We start from the raw sequence: 15,695 nt of genomic DNA on the forward strand, positions 1-15,695 counted from the left end.
CTTCTGCTGGCCTGACTTCTTGTTTCAGGAGGTCTACTACTTGCCCAGTACCTGGATCCAAGATGTCACAGAGGGATTACTGAGACTCATTCAGCCCTCTGACTACTATCCTGTGGTGCCCACGGGGTCACCAGTGATGCTGTCAGGGGTGAATGACCCTGAGCCAATGAAATGAGACTGCCAGGCGCTATGTGCAAGGGTGAAAAGCACAGGGGTTCAGGTGTGCTCATCAATCCTTCCAGTTGAGGGGAAGGCCTGGGCAGGAACAGATGCATTCTGTGGATCAATGAATGGCTGTGCAGATGGTGTCACCAGCAATGCTCTGGCTTCTTTGACCATGGGATGTTGTTTGAAGAAGAAGGATTGCTAGGAAGAGGCAGCATGCACCTGATGAAGAGAGGGAAGAGCATCTTTGTTATGGGCAACTGGTGCCACCTTAGTCAGGGGGGCACATCCCCCCCCTCCCCTCAGTGACGGGGTGGGGGGCACCCCCAATCCTGCCCACTGGGGGAGGGGAGTGCTCTCACTTCCCACCCAGCACTCTCAGCGGGGTACCGGCAATCCTGCCTGCCCCCTGCCTGTTGCGTAAGTGGAGAACGTGGTCTGTCAGGGAGTGCACTGGCACTCTTGGCTCTTGGGGTGCACGTGCACCCCTGTGCACCCCTATGCATCACCATTGATATTCATAGACAGGCTTGCAAACCTAGTGAGGATGGTTTTAAACTAGATTTGCTGGGGGATGAAGCAAAGCCATGGGGAAGTGGGTGATCTGGACAAAGCACAAGCAGGAGGGAGCAACAGGGGAGGTGTTCCCATTCTTCCACAGAAAGTAGGGTGGTTGTCTAGTTAATTCGGGTGTCTGTATCCAAATACAGGGAGCCTGAGAAACAAGCAGGGAGGTAGCTGTCATGACTGGAGCGCTGTTATGGGTATGTATAAACTGTTCAGGAAGGAGTTGCACTTGATATAAAAGAGCTGTACAGTTGCTCAAAGCTCCTGTGTGAAATGGGATAGACCTGTTCAAAGTGTCTTGGTTCAGGTTGGAGAGGAGAGCAACAAGGGTGATGTTGTAGTGGGGGTCTGCTGTAGATCACCAGACCAGGAAGATGAGGTTGAGGTTTTTCAAATGGCTAGCAGAAGTTTCTAAATCTCAGGCCCTGGTTCTCATGGGGGACTTGCTCTCCTGGTAGATGTCAAGGTGATTGAGCACAGCAGTGTACAGGCAATCCAGGAGGTTTTTGGAGAATGGTGGGAACGACTTCCTGGTGCAAGTGCTGGAGTGGCTAACTAGGGGCCATACTCTCCCTGACCAGCTGCTCGCAAGAGGGGAAGAATTGGTGGGGAATGTAGTAGTGGATGGCAACTTGGGTAGTGGCAACTTGGGTAGTAGCGACTACAAGATGACTGAGTTCATGATCCTGAGGGAAGGAAGGAGAGCAGCACAGTAAGGACCCTGGATTTCAGAAAAGAGACTTTGACTTGCTCAGGGAAACTAGTATGCAGGATCCCCTGGAAAGCTGGTCTGAAGGGTAAAGGAGTCCAGGAGAGCTGGTTATATTTTAAAGAAACCTTACTAAGTGCATACAGGAATGAACTATCCTGATGCAGAGGAAGATTATCAAGCATGGCAGAAAACCAGCTTGGCTTATCGGGGAGCTCTTCAGTGAGTTAAACCAAAAAAGGAAGCTTACAGAAAACAGAAACTCGAACAGATAACTAGGGGGGAATATAATAGGATTGCTTGGGCATGCAGGGATGAAATTGGGAAGGCTGAAGCACAACTGGAGTTTCAGCTAGCAAGGGACATGAAGAGAAACGAGAAGGATTTCTACAAGTATGTTAGCAACAAGAGGAAGACCAGGGAAAGTGTGGGTCCCTTACTGAATGTGGGGAGGCAGCCTAGTGACAGAGTATGTAGAATTGGCTGAAGTACTCAATGCCTTTTTTTTTTCACCTGTCTTCACAGGCAAGGTTAGCTCCCAGACTACTGCACCTAGCAGCAGTTTAGGGAGGAGGTGAGAAGCCAACAGTGGTGAAAGAACATGTTAGGGACTATTTAGGAAAGCTGAATGTGTACAAGTGCATTGGGCCAGATGCAATGCGCCCAAGGGTGCTGAAGGAATTAGCTAATGTGATTGCAGAGCTACTGGCTGTCATCTTTGGAAACTCATGGCAAGGAGAGGTCCTGGATGATTGGAAAAGTGCAAATATAGTGCCCATCTTGAAGAAATAGGATCTGGGAGCTACACACCAAACTGCCTCATGCCCTGGAAAAATCTATGGATCAGGTTCAAGGAATCCATTTCTGAGCTCACAACACCCCTATCTGAGCGGACTTGGACAGCAGCTCCAAACAAAGTCCAGTGGATTCCTGAAGCTGCTGAATCCTTCCAAAAGGTAAAAGACTCCCTTTGCTTGCAACCTGTGGGCTTGCATCAGACTTTGAAAGACCCTTTCTGGTGCAAACTGATGCAGCTAACGTGGCCATAGTGTCACAAAAAGAAAATGGGGAAGAATACCTTTAGTATCAGCTGCAGGTTACACCCCCACAAATGAGCATATGCCATCACTGAAAAATAATGCTTAGTCATAAAGTGGGTGGTAGGGAGTTTCCATTACTACCTTTTTGGGGAGAAAATTCACCATGGTAATGGACCATGCATCTTTAAAAACGTTGGACAACCCCCAACTAAATTGCTGGTACTTAAGCTTGCAATGCCATAATTTTACTATACATCACTGACCAGGAAAGAAGCACGGCAGTGCCACCTTCGTTTCCCAAAAGAGTAAGGAAGAGAGCCAGTGGGAGCAACTAGACTGGAAGTGTAAAGGGGAGGGGGGCTGAGGGTCTCTGTGTAATGGGGCCCCTATCCCATCACTTGAGGAGAGAGGGAGCCAGGGATCAGCTGGCTGGCTCTAGCCACCTGGGAAAACTGATAGGAGCAGAAGGCCCTTTAATAAAATTGCTGCTCACCCCATGTGTGGCCAGTACAGAGCAGCCAGTGATTGACAGACCTGGGTTGTAAGTAGTAGATTAGGTGATCCAGAGAAAGGCATATATGCCCAGGGCCTGAGACAAGGGGAGAAGTCTAGCCTTGTAGGCTGTAAGGAGTGGGGCTCTAGGGAAGAGAGGGGCCTGACTGGCTAAGGAGGAAGGACTCCAGATTTCAGGGAAGCCCCTGCAACAATAGGCATCAGAAAAATAAGTATTTTGGGACTCTCCAAATACTTAAGGCAAATAGGGCAGTCTTCCTGTCCAATTATGACCTCTGTTAGCAAGTAAAAGCCTAGGATTTCAGACTAGCTGAAGTGATTGACATGACGCCTCATTTGATGAATGAGAGAGGCTTTGTTTGACCCCAGCAGTCTTTCCTGCCCAGAGCAGGGGGGCTGGACCTGCTGATCACCTGAGGTCCTTTCCATCCCTAAACTTCTGTGAATAACAGCAAAGCATAGCAGGCAAGACAACAGGGGGGAACCTGAGAGCCAGGGGTGGCAAGTAAAGCAGGGTCCAGGTAGCCACAAGGGGGTGACTTTGCTGCCCCAGTGCCAGACCTGGTACTTGCCCCTAAAGTCCAGGGATTTGACAGTTTTTCCAGAACTAAAACTCTTCAAAAAATGTTTAAGTTGGTGTTCTACAGTGAAAAGGAGAAAAAAGATGCTTACTTTGAAATTTGCTGTATATTCTTGGAACTTGCTTAAAAAATCTTCCAAACCAGAAACTTTTTTGAGTATTGAAGGAAAGTGCAGGTTTTATGAGCTGGCATGTGAGAACAAATTTAGAAGCAGAGATGAGGAGAAAATGATTCAATTTTATTTTGTGCAGAATTCTGAGGGGGGGAAAAAGAGGGGGTGAATTGTATTATAAAGATGAAGAAATGGCTAACAACAACTGAAGGATAAAGGAATTACCAGACTGAAAGGAAGAAAAGAATACAATACTCCTATGGACACTGACCTAAGGGAGCACTGGTGGTTGAAGATAAATGTGTCCTTATACATATTTTAAGACTGGCTATATATTGAAATGTTTAATTTGTTATTTGATGAGCTAAATTCATTTAATAAATAAAGTTTAAAAAGAAATGCACTAGTTAAATTGCAAATAGAATTCTTCATATTAAAATATAGGAGAATCTGTAGATATTTGGAGAAAAATACAAACAATTCAGTTTGGTATTTTATAAACTGGCATAGGGTATAAGGACCACACATTTTTTTCAAGCCCCAAACCTCACCTTATCTGAAATCCTATCATGGTGAGTACTATTTATGCAACTCATGATGAGTACTGGATTTATGGGACTTAAACTGACTCAGAAAGAAGACATTGCCGCTGAATCACTAGCTTCATATTTTGTAATTCTCTGCTTCCTGGAACCCTGCCAACCAAGCTTTCATGCAGCACTATCCTATTGTTATACTAGAGTGGAGAGAATAAGGTTGGGTGTCAGCAGGGCAACTAAAATAAATCTGATGTCCAAAAACTAACAGCCATAAATTTAAAATCCCTATCAGTACTATAACAAAGTCAGTGCCAATGGCATGACAGCACTGGGAAGTGCTCTCACAGGAAGGGCTGAATCAACTAGAAGTAATATTACTCAGTAACACATGGGGGAGAGGGGGAGACCCTGCACATGGTCTGCACTGGGCATTAAAATTTCTGGCTATGGCTCTCTCATATTGCTGACAGTGATTTTAAAAGACTTCAAAGGCTAATTTATAATTGGCTCATAGCAATTCTTGGGGAACAGGGCAGGCCAGGAAAGGTAATAATAATTTTCACAATAACTTTGTTATTTTCCAGGAACTCTGGGGAAAAAGTCATAACAACATTATTATCTTAGTAGGAACAACTGGACCAATTCTTAGCACACCTCCTAGCTATGTCCAAAATGAACCCTTTCCCTCTTAACCCGGCACTCATCTGTGCTTGAGGCTTACTTTAAAATACAGTTTGGATAACAGAAATAGCCTTTTGTCACCACAGATCTGCATTTATCTACAGTTAAACTTGATTTGTTTGATAAGCTAACCAAACCCAGCTTTTTGCTAGACCAGCTTTGTAAACGGGCATAGTTCAGTGCCAACCTTATGTGTACATAGCACAATGTAGTGCCATGCAGAGATACCCAGGCTAGCTCTAACTGTGCAGTATGGCAGTGTTAGTATAGTGCTTCAGCTGAGCTAATCTATCCTGCTTCAGGGGTGGAAAATAATGATGATGCAGAGGCACAGTATCTTATAGTAAGACTAGTCTTTTCACAGCTGGCTTGGGAATATTTACAGTGTCCTGTAAATGTACCTAAAGAGCCCATCACACAAATTGCTGTTATTAGGAAAGTCTTGGATCTACTTAGCCTGTAGGAAAAAAAGGTCAGGATACACTCAGTTATGGGTCACCCAGAGAAATAGGGATGTTTATATGAAGACTGAAAAGGAGTTATAGAGTGACAAGTAAAGTCAGGTAAAGGTAAAAGACCTGTAGCAAGCTTACCAGAAGGTAAGGGCAGAAACAGAAAACAGAGGGTTGCCCAAGAGGCTTGCCCACTTGTGAAAGACTTGATTGCCATACTCGACATAGACTGCCTCTCTCCCTAGTACAACTATGGACACCTTGTCTCAGCTGATTGGCAAGGAAGCAGAAAGGGATAGAAATACAGCCTTGCTACTTCAGGTGGAGGGAGAGAGAGGTGCACAGATAAATGAAGACCCCTAGATGGGCTAACAGCTCTCTGACACACAGCAAGACCAGAGAAGACTCACAAGTGTCAAGCTTGGACTGGTGATTAAAAGGAATGGAATTCTTATTAGATGCATTTTTACATTTTTTTTTAATGCATGATTTTTCATTTGTGGTCCCTTTTTCTCTCCTGGAAAAATGCCTTTCCCCAATAAGAACATTATGAAAAATGGGGCTGTAATAGAAGCCCAAGTTCTTGAGTCACAAACAAATTACTCTGATATGATACTTGGGCAGAGGGAGAGAAAGGGCTAAGCAGTTTGTTTGGGCTTAGGAGGCTTGCCTCTCTTTTGATTTCAGTAATAGTTAGGAATAGAGTATTGTGTTCATCTGTACCAATTATGCCCCTAAGAGTTTCTTTTTGATCCATTCCATGAGACTTCTAAGAATGATTATCTCGTTTTTCTATCAAAAAACTAAACCTAACCAGGCCTCTTAACCACGGATAGCAAACACAGCCTGGTAACAAAAGGGCCAAGAGAGCCTTAACTCAGTTACCCACAAGACACTATGTCAGTCATAACAGTCACTTCCTGTTGTATGTTTTAGAAACATTTACAGTACCATTCTTATAATCAGAAATCAGGATCCTCATTGCTATCCTCCCCCCTTCCTGGCCAGCAGTTTTCAATAGGAAACTTATGGTTCCTAAAGCTACAAAGCAGTCCTGAGCTGAGCTGTCCTCCACTTATAAAGATCTTTCCCTGAAAAATTCTCAGGAATTTTACCTTTCCTTTCCCACTACACTAGAATATTTTTGTAATTTTTATCAATTGCCTGACCTGAGGTGTCTTGGAAAAGTACAACCTCTCCATCTTCTGGAAGACTGACCCAAATTAGGGAATGAAAGAAACACACAAGATAATTTGTTTTGGGGCTTCTCCAGTGCAAATAACCTGTTTCTTATGAGAACAGGAATTGGAGAGAACACATACTCAAGAGATTGCCAAAGAACCAGAAGTGGAAGGAGAAAATGTCAGAGGAGAAGCAGTAGGACAGAAAGGGGAAAAAAGAAGCTGCACAGTAGAGAAGTAGAGGATAGAGAAGTATACAGAGCATAGTGAAACCCCTTAAGCAACAAACAAATATTGCAAACTATTTTGAAGCAAAATGTCCAACTCCCACCAATACCTCATAGACAATCTGATGTTCAAAAAGTCAAGTACATTCTCCCATATAAGATGCACTACATTCCTACAGAAACGTGGAATATAGTGGTTATAGCTAACTGCATTTTATTAATATAGTTCAGTAAGCACTTTCCTATGTAATATATATATTTTTGTGTAAATCTCAAAACTAATTTGAGTTTTGATTACCCTCCAAGTATGTCATTCTTTTTCCTTGTGTTCACTGACTGGTTTGTTATTTTGCTTAATAAAAATATGTCAGCTGAGAGTCAAAGCAAATTTATTTGAAAGCCAACAACAGTTAAACCCATAACGGAGAAATCATAATTTAAAACAATATATTGTTTCAATATTTAAGTTAGACTCACAATCCTCTACACAAAAGCAGCTTACCTCACTACTATGGTTGATTGATAAAGTAATCCATTAAGCCTTCCCTTAGCTATGCAGCTCCTGGAGGGCCTCTTGTGTTCCAAATCAGCTGATAATCTATCGATTCCTCTTTTTGCACCCTGATGGTAAGCTTTCATCCTTTGCTTCACAAATATTACACAATACATGGTATGCAGGAATAACAATAGGATTACTTTCTTCTCTAAGATCTAACGTACTTTGGGAGGTATTGTCAGTGTCCTTTCAGACTACCAAAAAAACATTCAGGAATCATTCTGCCCTGGTCTATGGTTAAATCTTTCCTTGCTGTTGTCAGGCTATTCAGTGTATGTCTTAATGAATCATGCAAAGGTAAATCAGATCTTCTAGAATCACTATGAGCATTTCATCCTTACCAATCTGAATTTGCTGGTTTGGTAATAATATTGTTTCTTCCATCTTATGGAAAAGTCATCTGTTCCTAAAGATAAGAACATAATACACCTTCCCTAGCAAGCTAATGTTACTGCAGCAAAGTGTCTCTGGTGATCCTCTTTATTTAGATAAGAATGGAAAAATCTCCCTATATGTACTGATAGACAAGGGTTGGGGGGAATTTTGGTAGTGGCAAGATATGTATCCAATCTCTTGTCCAACCACAGTTCACAAAACCCATTATTTCATATTTCTCTGGTATTTTCTGTGTATATTTCAAAACAGGACATGCTTAATAACTTTATAGACTAGGATAATCAACTGTTCCAACTGTGAATTTCTCAACCCCAAATTGACTGGCCACTGACTGAGAGTAGGCCTAGGTAGCAAGCTTCCCGTATGCAATTGCCATCTACCTCTCTGCTGTGAATTCTGCTTTTATTTTTAGTCATAAAGTAGGGCAGTAACCTTAGAGACTAACTGGTTCAGAGAGGCATACACTTTCATAGGCTGCAGCCTACTTTGTGAGATGCTGTGAATGAATTTGAAAGGGTTTCATATATATAAAGGGAAAGGACTAGGAGAAGAGGACACTGCTAAGAGAGGTAAAAGGTGGGTTGATTAGATCATTTGAGATGAAGAAGGTAGTTATAGCTTGAGGAACACTAGAGTTAACAACTAGTCCAAGCAATGGGATAGAATCTATAATCTCTTTTGAGAACATAGTTAACACGTTGCAGTCTGTGGATGATTTCTTGTTATGTAATTTCACATTCAAGTGGGTTTTTAAAGGTTTTTTTTGAGGACAGCTACTCAAGTCAATGATGGAATGTCCAGGGAGGCTGAAGTATTCTGCCACAGGCTTTTGTGTGCTTCTGGAATGGATGTTGGATCAGTGTCCATTCATTCTTTTACATAGGGGTTGCCATGTCTGACCAATGCAGATAGCAGAGAAGTGCTGTAAGCAGGTAATGGTATATATGGCATTGGTAGAGGAGTAGGTAAATGAAACTAGATGTTATAATTTGTGTTGTTTGCTCCGCTGATGATGTGATCTGTTTGTGTTGATGACGGTGTACAACCAGCATGGGGGTCTGTAGCAAGGCCTGGTGGGTTAAGTGAGAATTGGAGTTAGGTGGCCTGTTGGAGGAGACCTATCATTTGAGATTAGGGGCTGCCTGTAAACCAAGATAGCTTTGTTCTCCAAGACTACCTTGAGATTGACCTCTCCTGTAAAATGATGACTGAGGTCATTAATGTGGCGTGCAGGGCAGGGGTGGCCAAGATACTATCTGTGGGCTGGATCCAGCCCACAGAGCCATATCATCCAGTCCACAGGGCTTTCCACAGGTCCAGAAATTTGGTGGTGAGGTAGTGGCGGCAGCCTTAATTGCTGCCGTTCTTGGAGCTGTGGCAATTAATGATACTGCTGTTTGTCCTGCTGCCAAAATTCCAGACCAGTGGGGAATTCTGAGGGCCAGGTGATACAGTTCTGCATGTTGGATTGGGTTCATGGACTGACTTTGTACCACTCATCTGGCCCACAGAGCCTGAAGATTTGGGTTCCACTGGTGTAAGGTATTTTGGTTGGGGCTGCTATGTGACAACTGGACAAATTCTGTTGTCTGTGTCACAGGGTTGGTATAGTTACCGGTCAGAGCAGGGCTGAGTCTGGCTCTCTTGCTTTGAGTGGCTACGGTTTTGGGATTGCATTGTTCATGTAGGAAACACTGTTCTCTATACCTGAGGTATGCATCCTGGTCAGTGTGATCAGAGCAGCTATGGGTGTAACATAGATCTTGGCTACAGTTCAGTGGATCAGTTGCGTGCTTAGGATGAAAGCTGATGGTGTTGAGGTAGCTGTAGTGGTCAGTAGGTTTCCAAGACAATGTAGTGATATCCAATATATTGTACCAGTGTGACCATTTCAGTTTCACAGTGGTGTCCAAAACATTAATTTGTTGGGTGGACTGTTCAAAAGTAATTTTGATGGAGAGGTGGAAGTGGTTAAATGCCTCTCTGAACCAGAGAAGTGCCAGTCTGCCTTACCTTCTGCCTGACTTCAGGCCAACATGGCTGACCACCTCTCTGATTGTAGTGTCTCGATAGCAGGGCCTGAAGCAAGCTGCATTTCCTGATGGTTATCCCAGATCTGCCATGCAATCCAGTTCCTCCAGTCTGTTTTGTGACCACAATCCTGCTCCAGTTGGTTCTTGAATTCTTGCAACAGCCTGTGATCTTTCTTATTCTAGTGTTTGCTTCACCCACTTATCACTTCCATCAATTTCTGTTGCCCTTCAGCACATTGCCACCTGCTGCTGTAGTAGCAGTCATGTAAGTTCAGCAAATAAAGGAGGCTTAGGTTTGTAAAAGGGACACAAAACCTCTATTGAACTGTATGGGGTCCATTTTGACAGCAGCAGGAAAAATTCACAGTCTGTTTGGACATGTGCCTGATCCAGCTGTAACTAAATACAATGTGCATTTTGAAGTTAACTAGAAACGCAAAGAGATACTGCTGTTAAAGGCACTTTGACCTTCTCATATTTCATTGCTAACTGACTCCAAATGGCACTACACTCTCAGCCAAGTGGCAGTCTGCTTTGAGGAAAAGCATCTTGCCATCAAAGTAGAGAAGAGAGCATGGAGGAAGAAAAAGAAGAGAAATCCCAGCCTATGGTCTGCCTTCCCCGTGGGGAAAGCCCTGCAACTTTGATGGAAAGATCTGTAGCTCAAGGGTTGGACTTTTACGTCACCTCAAGACTCATCAATGAGCTATGGAGCAATCATAGAGAAGCAGCACTGGAAGGGATCTCCACAGGTCATCTAGTCCAACCCACTGCCTGAGGGACCATGACATCATTGGCCTATAATACCTCTAGGTATCATACAGTCCCTACTGCTGTCCTGATTGCCCAATTATATTAAGACTGAATCCATGCACAGAGTTTTCCTGCCATTATAAAGGGAAGCAGCCACAGCTGTGACCCATTTTGAATTTAGTGTAAAGGAACCTGTCTGCTCTGCACTGTGTGGACATATGAGAATGGAGCCAGCAGTCACCGCAGAGATGCTGTCCCCGTGGCTGCAGGACCCGGAAGCCTAGCATTGCCTCCTGCAGCGGCCGCTGTGACATGCCGGGGTGGTGGGTGGGATGGAGGGAGCCTGGAGAGGGTCATGGGATAGTCTGTGGTGGCAGTGGCCACCAGGCAGGGCTGTCTGGGAGACCCTGCTCTGCCTTGATTGGGCTGCCTAGGCTTGGGGCTGGCCTAGCTCTTGCTTCCCCCTTCCTGGCGCAGGCGGTGAAGGCCCTGCCTGGATTTCATGATTCCTGGAGTGGATCTTCAATGTGTCTGTGCACAGGTGCCATGCTGGGAGGCGTGGAGTGGGTTGGGATAGGACCCCGTCCTGTTCATAGATTCATAGATGTTAGGGTTGGAAGGGACCTCAGTAGGTCATTGAGTCTGACTCCCTGCCCTGGGCAGGAGAGAGTGCTAGGGTCAGATGACACCAGCTAGTTGCTTGTCCAGTCTCCTTTTGAAGACCCCCAGGGTAGGGGAGAGCACCACCTCCCTTGGAAGTCATTCCAGATTCGGCAACCCTTACTGTGAAGAAGTTTTTTCTAATGTCCTACCTAAATCTGTTCTCCGTCACTCTGCGGCCATTGTTCCTAGTTACTCCAGGGGGTGCCCTAATAAACAGAGCATCTCCTATTCCCTGCTGCCCTCCCCTGATGAATTTATAGGCAGCCACAAGATCACCTCTCAGCCTTCTTTTGAGAAGGCTGAAGAGATTCAGGTCCTTCAGTCCTAAGTGGAAAGAAAAACAGGGCCTGCATTTGAGAACATTACATGCAAGTGGGATCAGATCTATATATGGTTGATTTTGAATTCAGGGGGAGTGAGGGGCTGAATTAATTGTTGTCAAATCTGTTTCAGGAAACATAATTTTTAACTTTCAGCGTAGGCAGGATGGTGGATGCGAACCTGGCCAAGGGTGAATGTACAGGAACCATTAAGTTCACACCTCCACTGTACAAGCAACGGTACCAGTTCATTAAAGATTTAGTGAACAAATACAAACCCAAGAAGGTTGGTATATCATTCTTTTCACAGCCCGTTTTTAAAAATACAGTAAACGCTTGATAGAAAACGTCTTGGAGTGATAGAAATGCCTAATTGCCAAGCAGTAATGCTCTCGGGATTAAATTATGTTGGCAAACTCTTCTGGTGATCAAATGAGATTTTTCTCAAACGTATAAAACTTATGTCAATTTAGGAAATTGCATTTAGAATTTAAAGGTATTCTTTTGGGTCTTACAAAATGTAAATAAAATAAACCTTCACCTTTTCTTAGAGAGTGGCTGGCTTTCTGAACATTTTAAAATTTAATTATTATGCTGGGGCTTTCATAGATTCATAGATGTTAGGGTCGGAAGGGACCTCAATAGATCATCGAGTCCGACCCCCTGCATAAGCAGGAAAGAGTGCTGGGTCTAGATGACCCCAGCTAGATACTCATCTAACCTCCTCTTGAAGACCCCCAGGGTAGGGGAGAGCACCACCTCCCTTGGGAGCCCGTTCCAGACCTCGGCCACTCGAACTGTGAAGAAGTTCTTCCTAATGTCCAATCTAAATCTGCTCTCTGCTAGCTTGTGGCCATTGTTTCTTGTAACCCCCGGGGGCGCCTTGGTGAATAAATACTCACCAATTCCCTTCTGTGCCCCCGTGATGAACTTATAGGCAGCCACAAGGTCGCCTCTCAACCTTCTCTTGCGGAGGCTGAAAAGGTCCAGTTTCTCTAGTCTCTCCTCGTAGGGCTTGGTCTGCAGGCCCTTGACCATACGAGTTGCCCTTCTCTGGACCCTCTCCAGGTTATCCACATCCTTCTTGAAGTGTGGCACCCAGAATTGCACGCAGTACTCCAACTGCGGTCTGACCAGCGCCCGATAGAGGGGAAGTATCACCTCCTTGGACCTATTCGTCATGCATCTGCTGATGCACGATAAAGTGCCATTGGCTTTTTTGATGGCTTCATCACACTGCCGACTCATGTTCATCTTGGAGTCCACTAGGACTCCAAGATCCCTTTCCACTTCTGTGCCACCCAGCAGGTCATTCCCTAGGCTGTAGGTGTGCTGGACATTTTTCCTCCCTAGGTGCAGCACTTTGCATTTCTCCTTGTTGAACTGCATCCTGTTATTTTCTGCCCACTTGTCCAGCCTATCCAGGTCTGCCTGCAGCTGTTTCCTGCCCTCCGGCGTGTCCACTTCTCCCCATAGCTTTGTGTCATCTGCAAACTTGGACAGAGTACATTTCACTCCCTCCTCCAAGTCACTGATGAAGACATTAAAGAGTATCGGTCCAAGGACCGAGCCCAGCGGGACCCCACTGCCCACACCCTTCCAGGTCGAGACCGACCCATCCACCACGACTCTCTGAATGCGACCCTCTAGCCAATTCGCCACCCACCGGACTGTGTAGTCATCCAAGTCACAGCCTCTTAACTTGTTCACCAGTATGGGGTGGGATATCGTATCGAAGGCCTTCCTGAAGTCTAAGTATACGACATCCACCCCTCCTCCTGTGTCCAGGCGTTTCGTAACCTGGTCATAGAAAGAGACTAGATTGGTCAGGCACGATCTGCCCGCCACAAACCCGTGCTGGTTTCCCCTCAGCATAATTTGCCCTGCTGGGCTCTCACAAATGTGAGCCTTGATAATTTTTTCAAAGACTTTACCAAGGATGGAGGTGAGACTGACTGGCCTATAGTTGCCCGGGTCCTCCTTCCTCCCCTTTTTGAAAATGGGGACCACGTTAGCCCTTTTCCAGTCCTCCGGGACTCGGCCCATGCACCACGAGCGTTCGAATATTCCCGCCAGTGGCTCTGCAATGATGTCGGCCAGTGCCTTCAGCACCCTCGGATGGAGCTCATCCGGGCCTGCCAACTTAAAGGCATCCAGTTCTTCCAAGTGACTCTGCACCATCTCAGGATCTACGCATGGAAGTCTGGCGCCTTGCTGCTGCCTCTCTACAAGCCCAGTGAGAGACTTGTCATGCCCCTCACTTAGGAACACGGAGGCAAAGAACTCATTGAGGAGTTCAGCCTTGTCTCCCCTGTCTGTCACCAATTGTTTCTGCCCTTTTAGCAGGGGTCCTATTCCTCCCTGGGCCTTCCTTTTACTCCCTATATATCTAAAAAACAATTTCTTGTTGTCTTTTACTTGGGTTGCCATCCTCAGCTCCATGGTAGCTTTAGCCCGCCTAACTGCCTCCCTACAAGCACGAGCAGAGGAGGTATATTCGTCTTTAGTGATCTCACCTTGTTTCCACTTTTTATGTGCTCCCCTTTTGTCCCTTAGGCTGCCCTGGATTTCTCCAGGGCTTGTTCCTACTTATCTTGCTTCAGGCTTTTAGTGTGTTTGATTTACAGTCCTAACTGTAAAGAGGGGTAATTAGGCCTGCTAGGTTAAAGTTAGGCACAAGACAGGGCAGAACGGCTCCTTATAGATTATCAGACAAATTGTAAAATACATGCTAACTTATCACTTTCATCTACACAGCATGCTTGAACAAAAGAAATGGCATTAAGAATCTGAGACAGCATTGATACAGCTTTTTTTAGCACTTGTTTTAGGCAGAGACATTCATGATAGGATTGAGGATTAGATTTGCTAAATGCTTTACCAGAAAGGAATGGGTTTGCAGTTGTTTCAGTGTAATAGAAAATACAAAGCCCTGTCTTGTTTCTGGAAATTTGAGATGCTAAGCTATGCAATTAATGTTTAAAGATATATTGAACATAAAAACTAATAAGGTAATTATTTTGCTTCTGGTGGTGGTCTTTATGGGGAAAAAAATAGGGAGTTCAGGATAAATTTTGCAGTCCCCTGTTTTACAGAGTGTCTTGGAATGTGTGAGCTCTTATTGGCTGTACCATAAATGGATTTTTTTATGTAATCACATTATTGATGGGTAATTTACTGTTTTATAAAGCAGTAGTCTATGAAATCATGCCATTTTAATCTGATTTTGAACAGGATGCATTCAGCAATTCTGTTGCATCTGGACTTATAAAGGCCAGCTCTTTGGCATTGCAAATTTTATTCTTTTAATTTCTTTTAAATTAATTTATGGAAAGACTGAAGTTCTCTATTTTTTAACAGGCTGTTTAGGCTTTCCCACATCTGCTGAGCAATGTGTTTAAGTCCAAACCTGCAAGAAAGCACAGACCAAAGAGTGGTATTTATTTGGCATGGTCGTGAAATCCTCATGGGGGAATAGCGCTTGTTATTAAGTTATGGTTTTTGATGTGGATATTCCGTTGCCCTTTAGAAATAGGACTAAGATTATTTTACATAGATCCCTCTCTATCTGGGTGATGGGAAACAGGTTCTTAACTTTATGTACTGTAAGAAGTTCCATCAAAATCTATTGGGCTATCCTTACTGCATAGAGTTAAATGTGTAGGTTAGTCTTTGCAGGATCAGCATCTTCTGCTGTTAATGTGTTGTAGACCTTGGCAGACAAGGTTCCTTGGGTGAATTTGATATCTTTTATCAGACCAACCCAGATGGTTGGAGAATAGTTATTAAGCAAGCTTTCAGGTTCAAAAACCCTTCGTCAGGCTAAGGAAGCTGCAGCAGTTGGTGTGTGCTCTTCCTGGATGGAATGAAAAGTAAACAAGCCAGGGGCTGGGCTGGGCTGGGCTGGGGAGTCAGTTGCCAGGCAGATTGTAATGTATCAAAAATCCAATGTCTGTGTTTAGTCCCTGATCTCTAGTATCCAGGAGGTTGATGAAATGGAGCTCATAGGCTGGTCTCTGGGAAGTGTTGTGCAAGTTTCCCTTGAGGATCAGGACTGAGAGATTGGAGAGAGAGTGGCCCTCCTGTGAGAAATGTGCCCCCACCAGTAATTGAGTGTTTCTGTCTTTGATGGATTTCCGGTGTGCATTCATTCTGGTGCGCAGTTGTTGTCTGGTCTCTCCTACATATCTTCCATCTGGGCATTTGG

The 15,695-nt window shown here is 44.5% G+C and overlaps 1 protein-coding gene across 2 annotated transcripts in view; it reads left to right on the forward strand.

Annotated features, from left to right (window-relative positions):
- The window catches only part of HENMT1 (HEN methyltransferase 1), a 39,093-nt gene that overhangs the window by 9,418 nt on the left and 13,980 nt on the right, over positions 1 to 15,695 (forward strand). Inside the window, exon 2 of one of the 2 annotated variants that reach the window (XM_019479358.2) lies at positions 11,622 to 11,774. In XM_019479358.2, coding sequence (XP_019334903.1) covers positions 11,655 to 11,774 — 120 coding nt within the window. In that variant the 5' untranslated portion in view covers positions 11,622 to 11,654. The remainder of the gene's footprint in view (positions 1 to 11,621; positions 11,775 to 15,695) is intronic. The other variant, XM_019479359.2, reaches the window with a different exon arrangement.

The sequence above is a fragment of the Alligator mississippiensis genome, chromosome 5 (genome assembly GCF_030867095.1).
Source record: "Alligator mississippiensis isolate rAllMis1 chromosome 5, rAllMis1, whole genome shotgun sequence".
NCBI classification, from domain to species: Eukaryota; Metazoa; Chordata; order Crocodylia; family Alligatoridae; genus Alligator; species Alligator mississippiensis.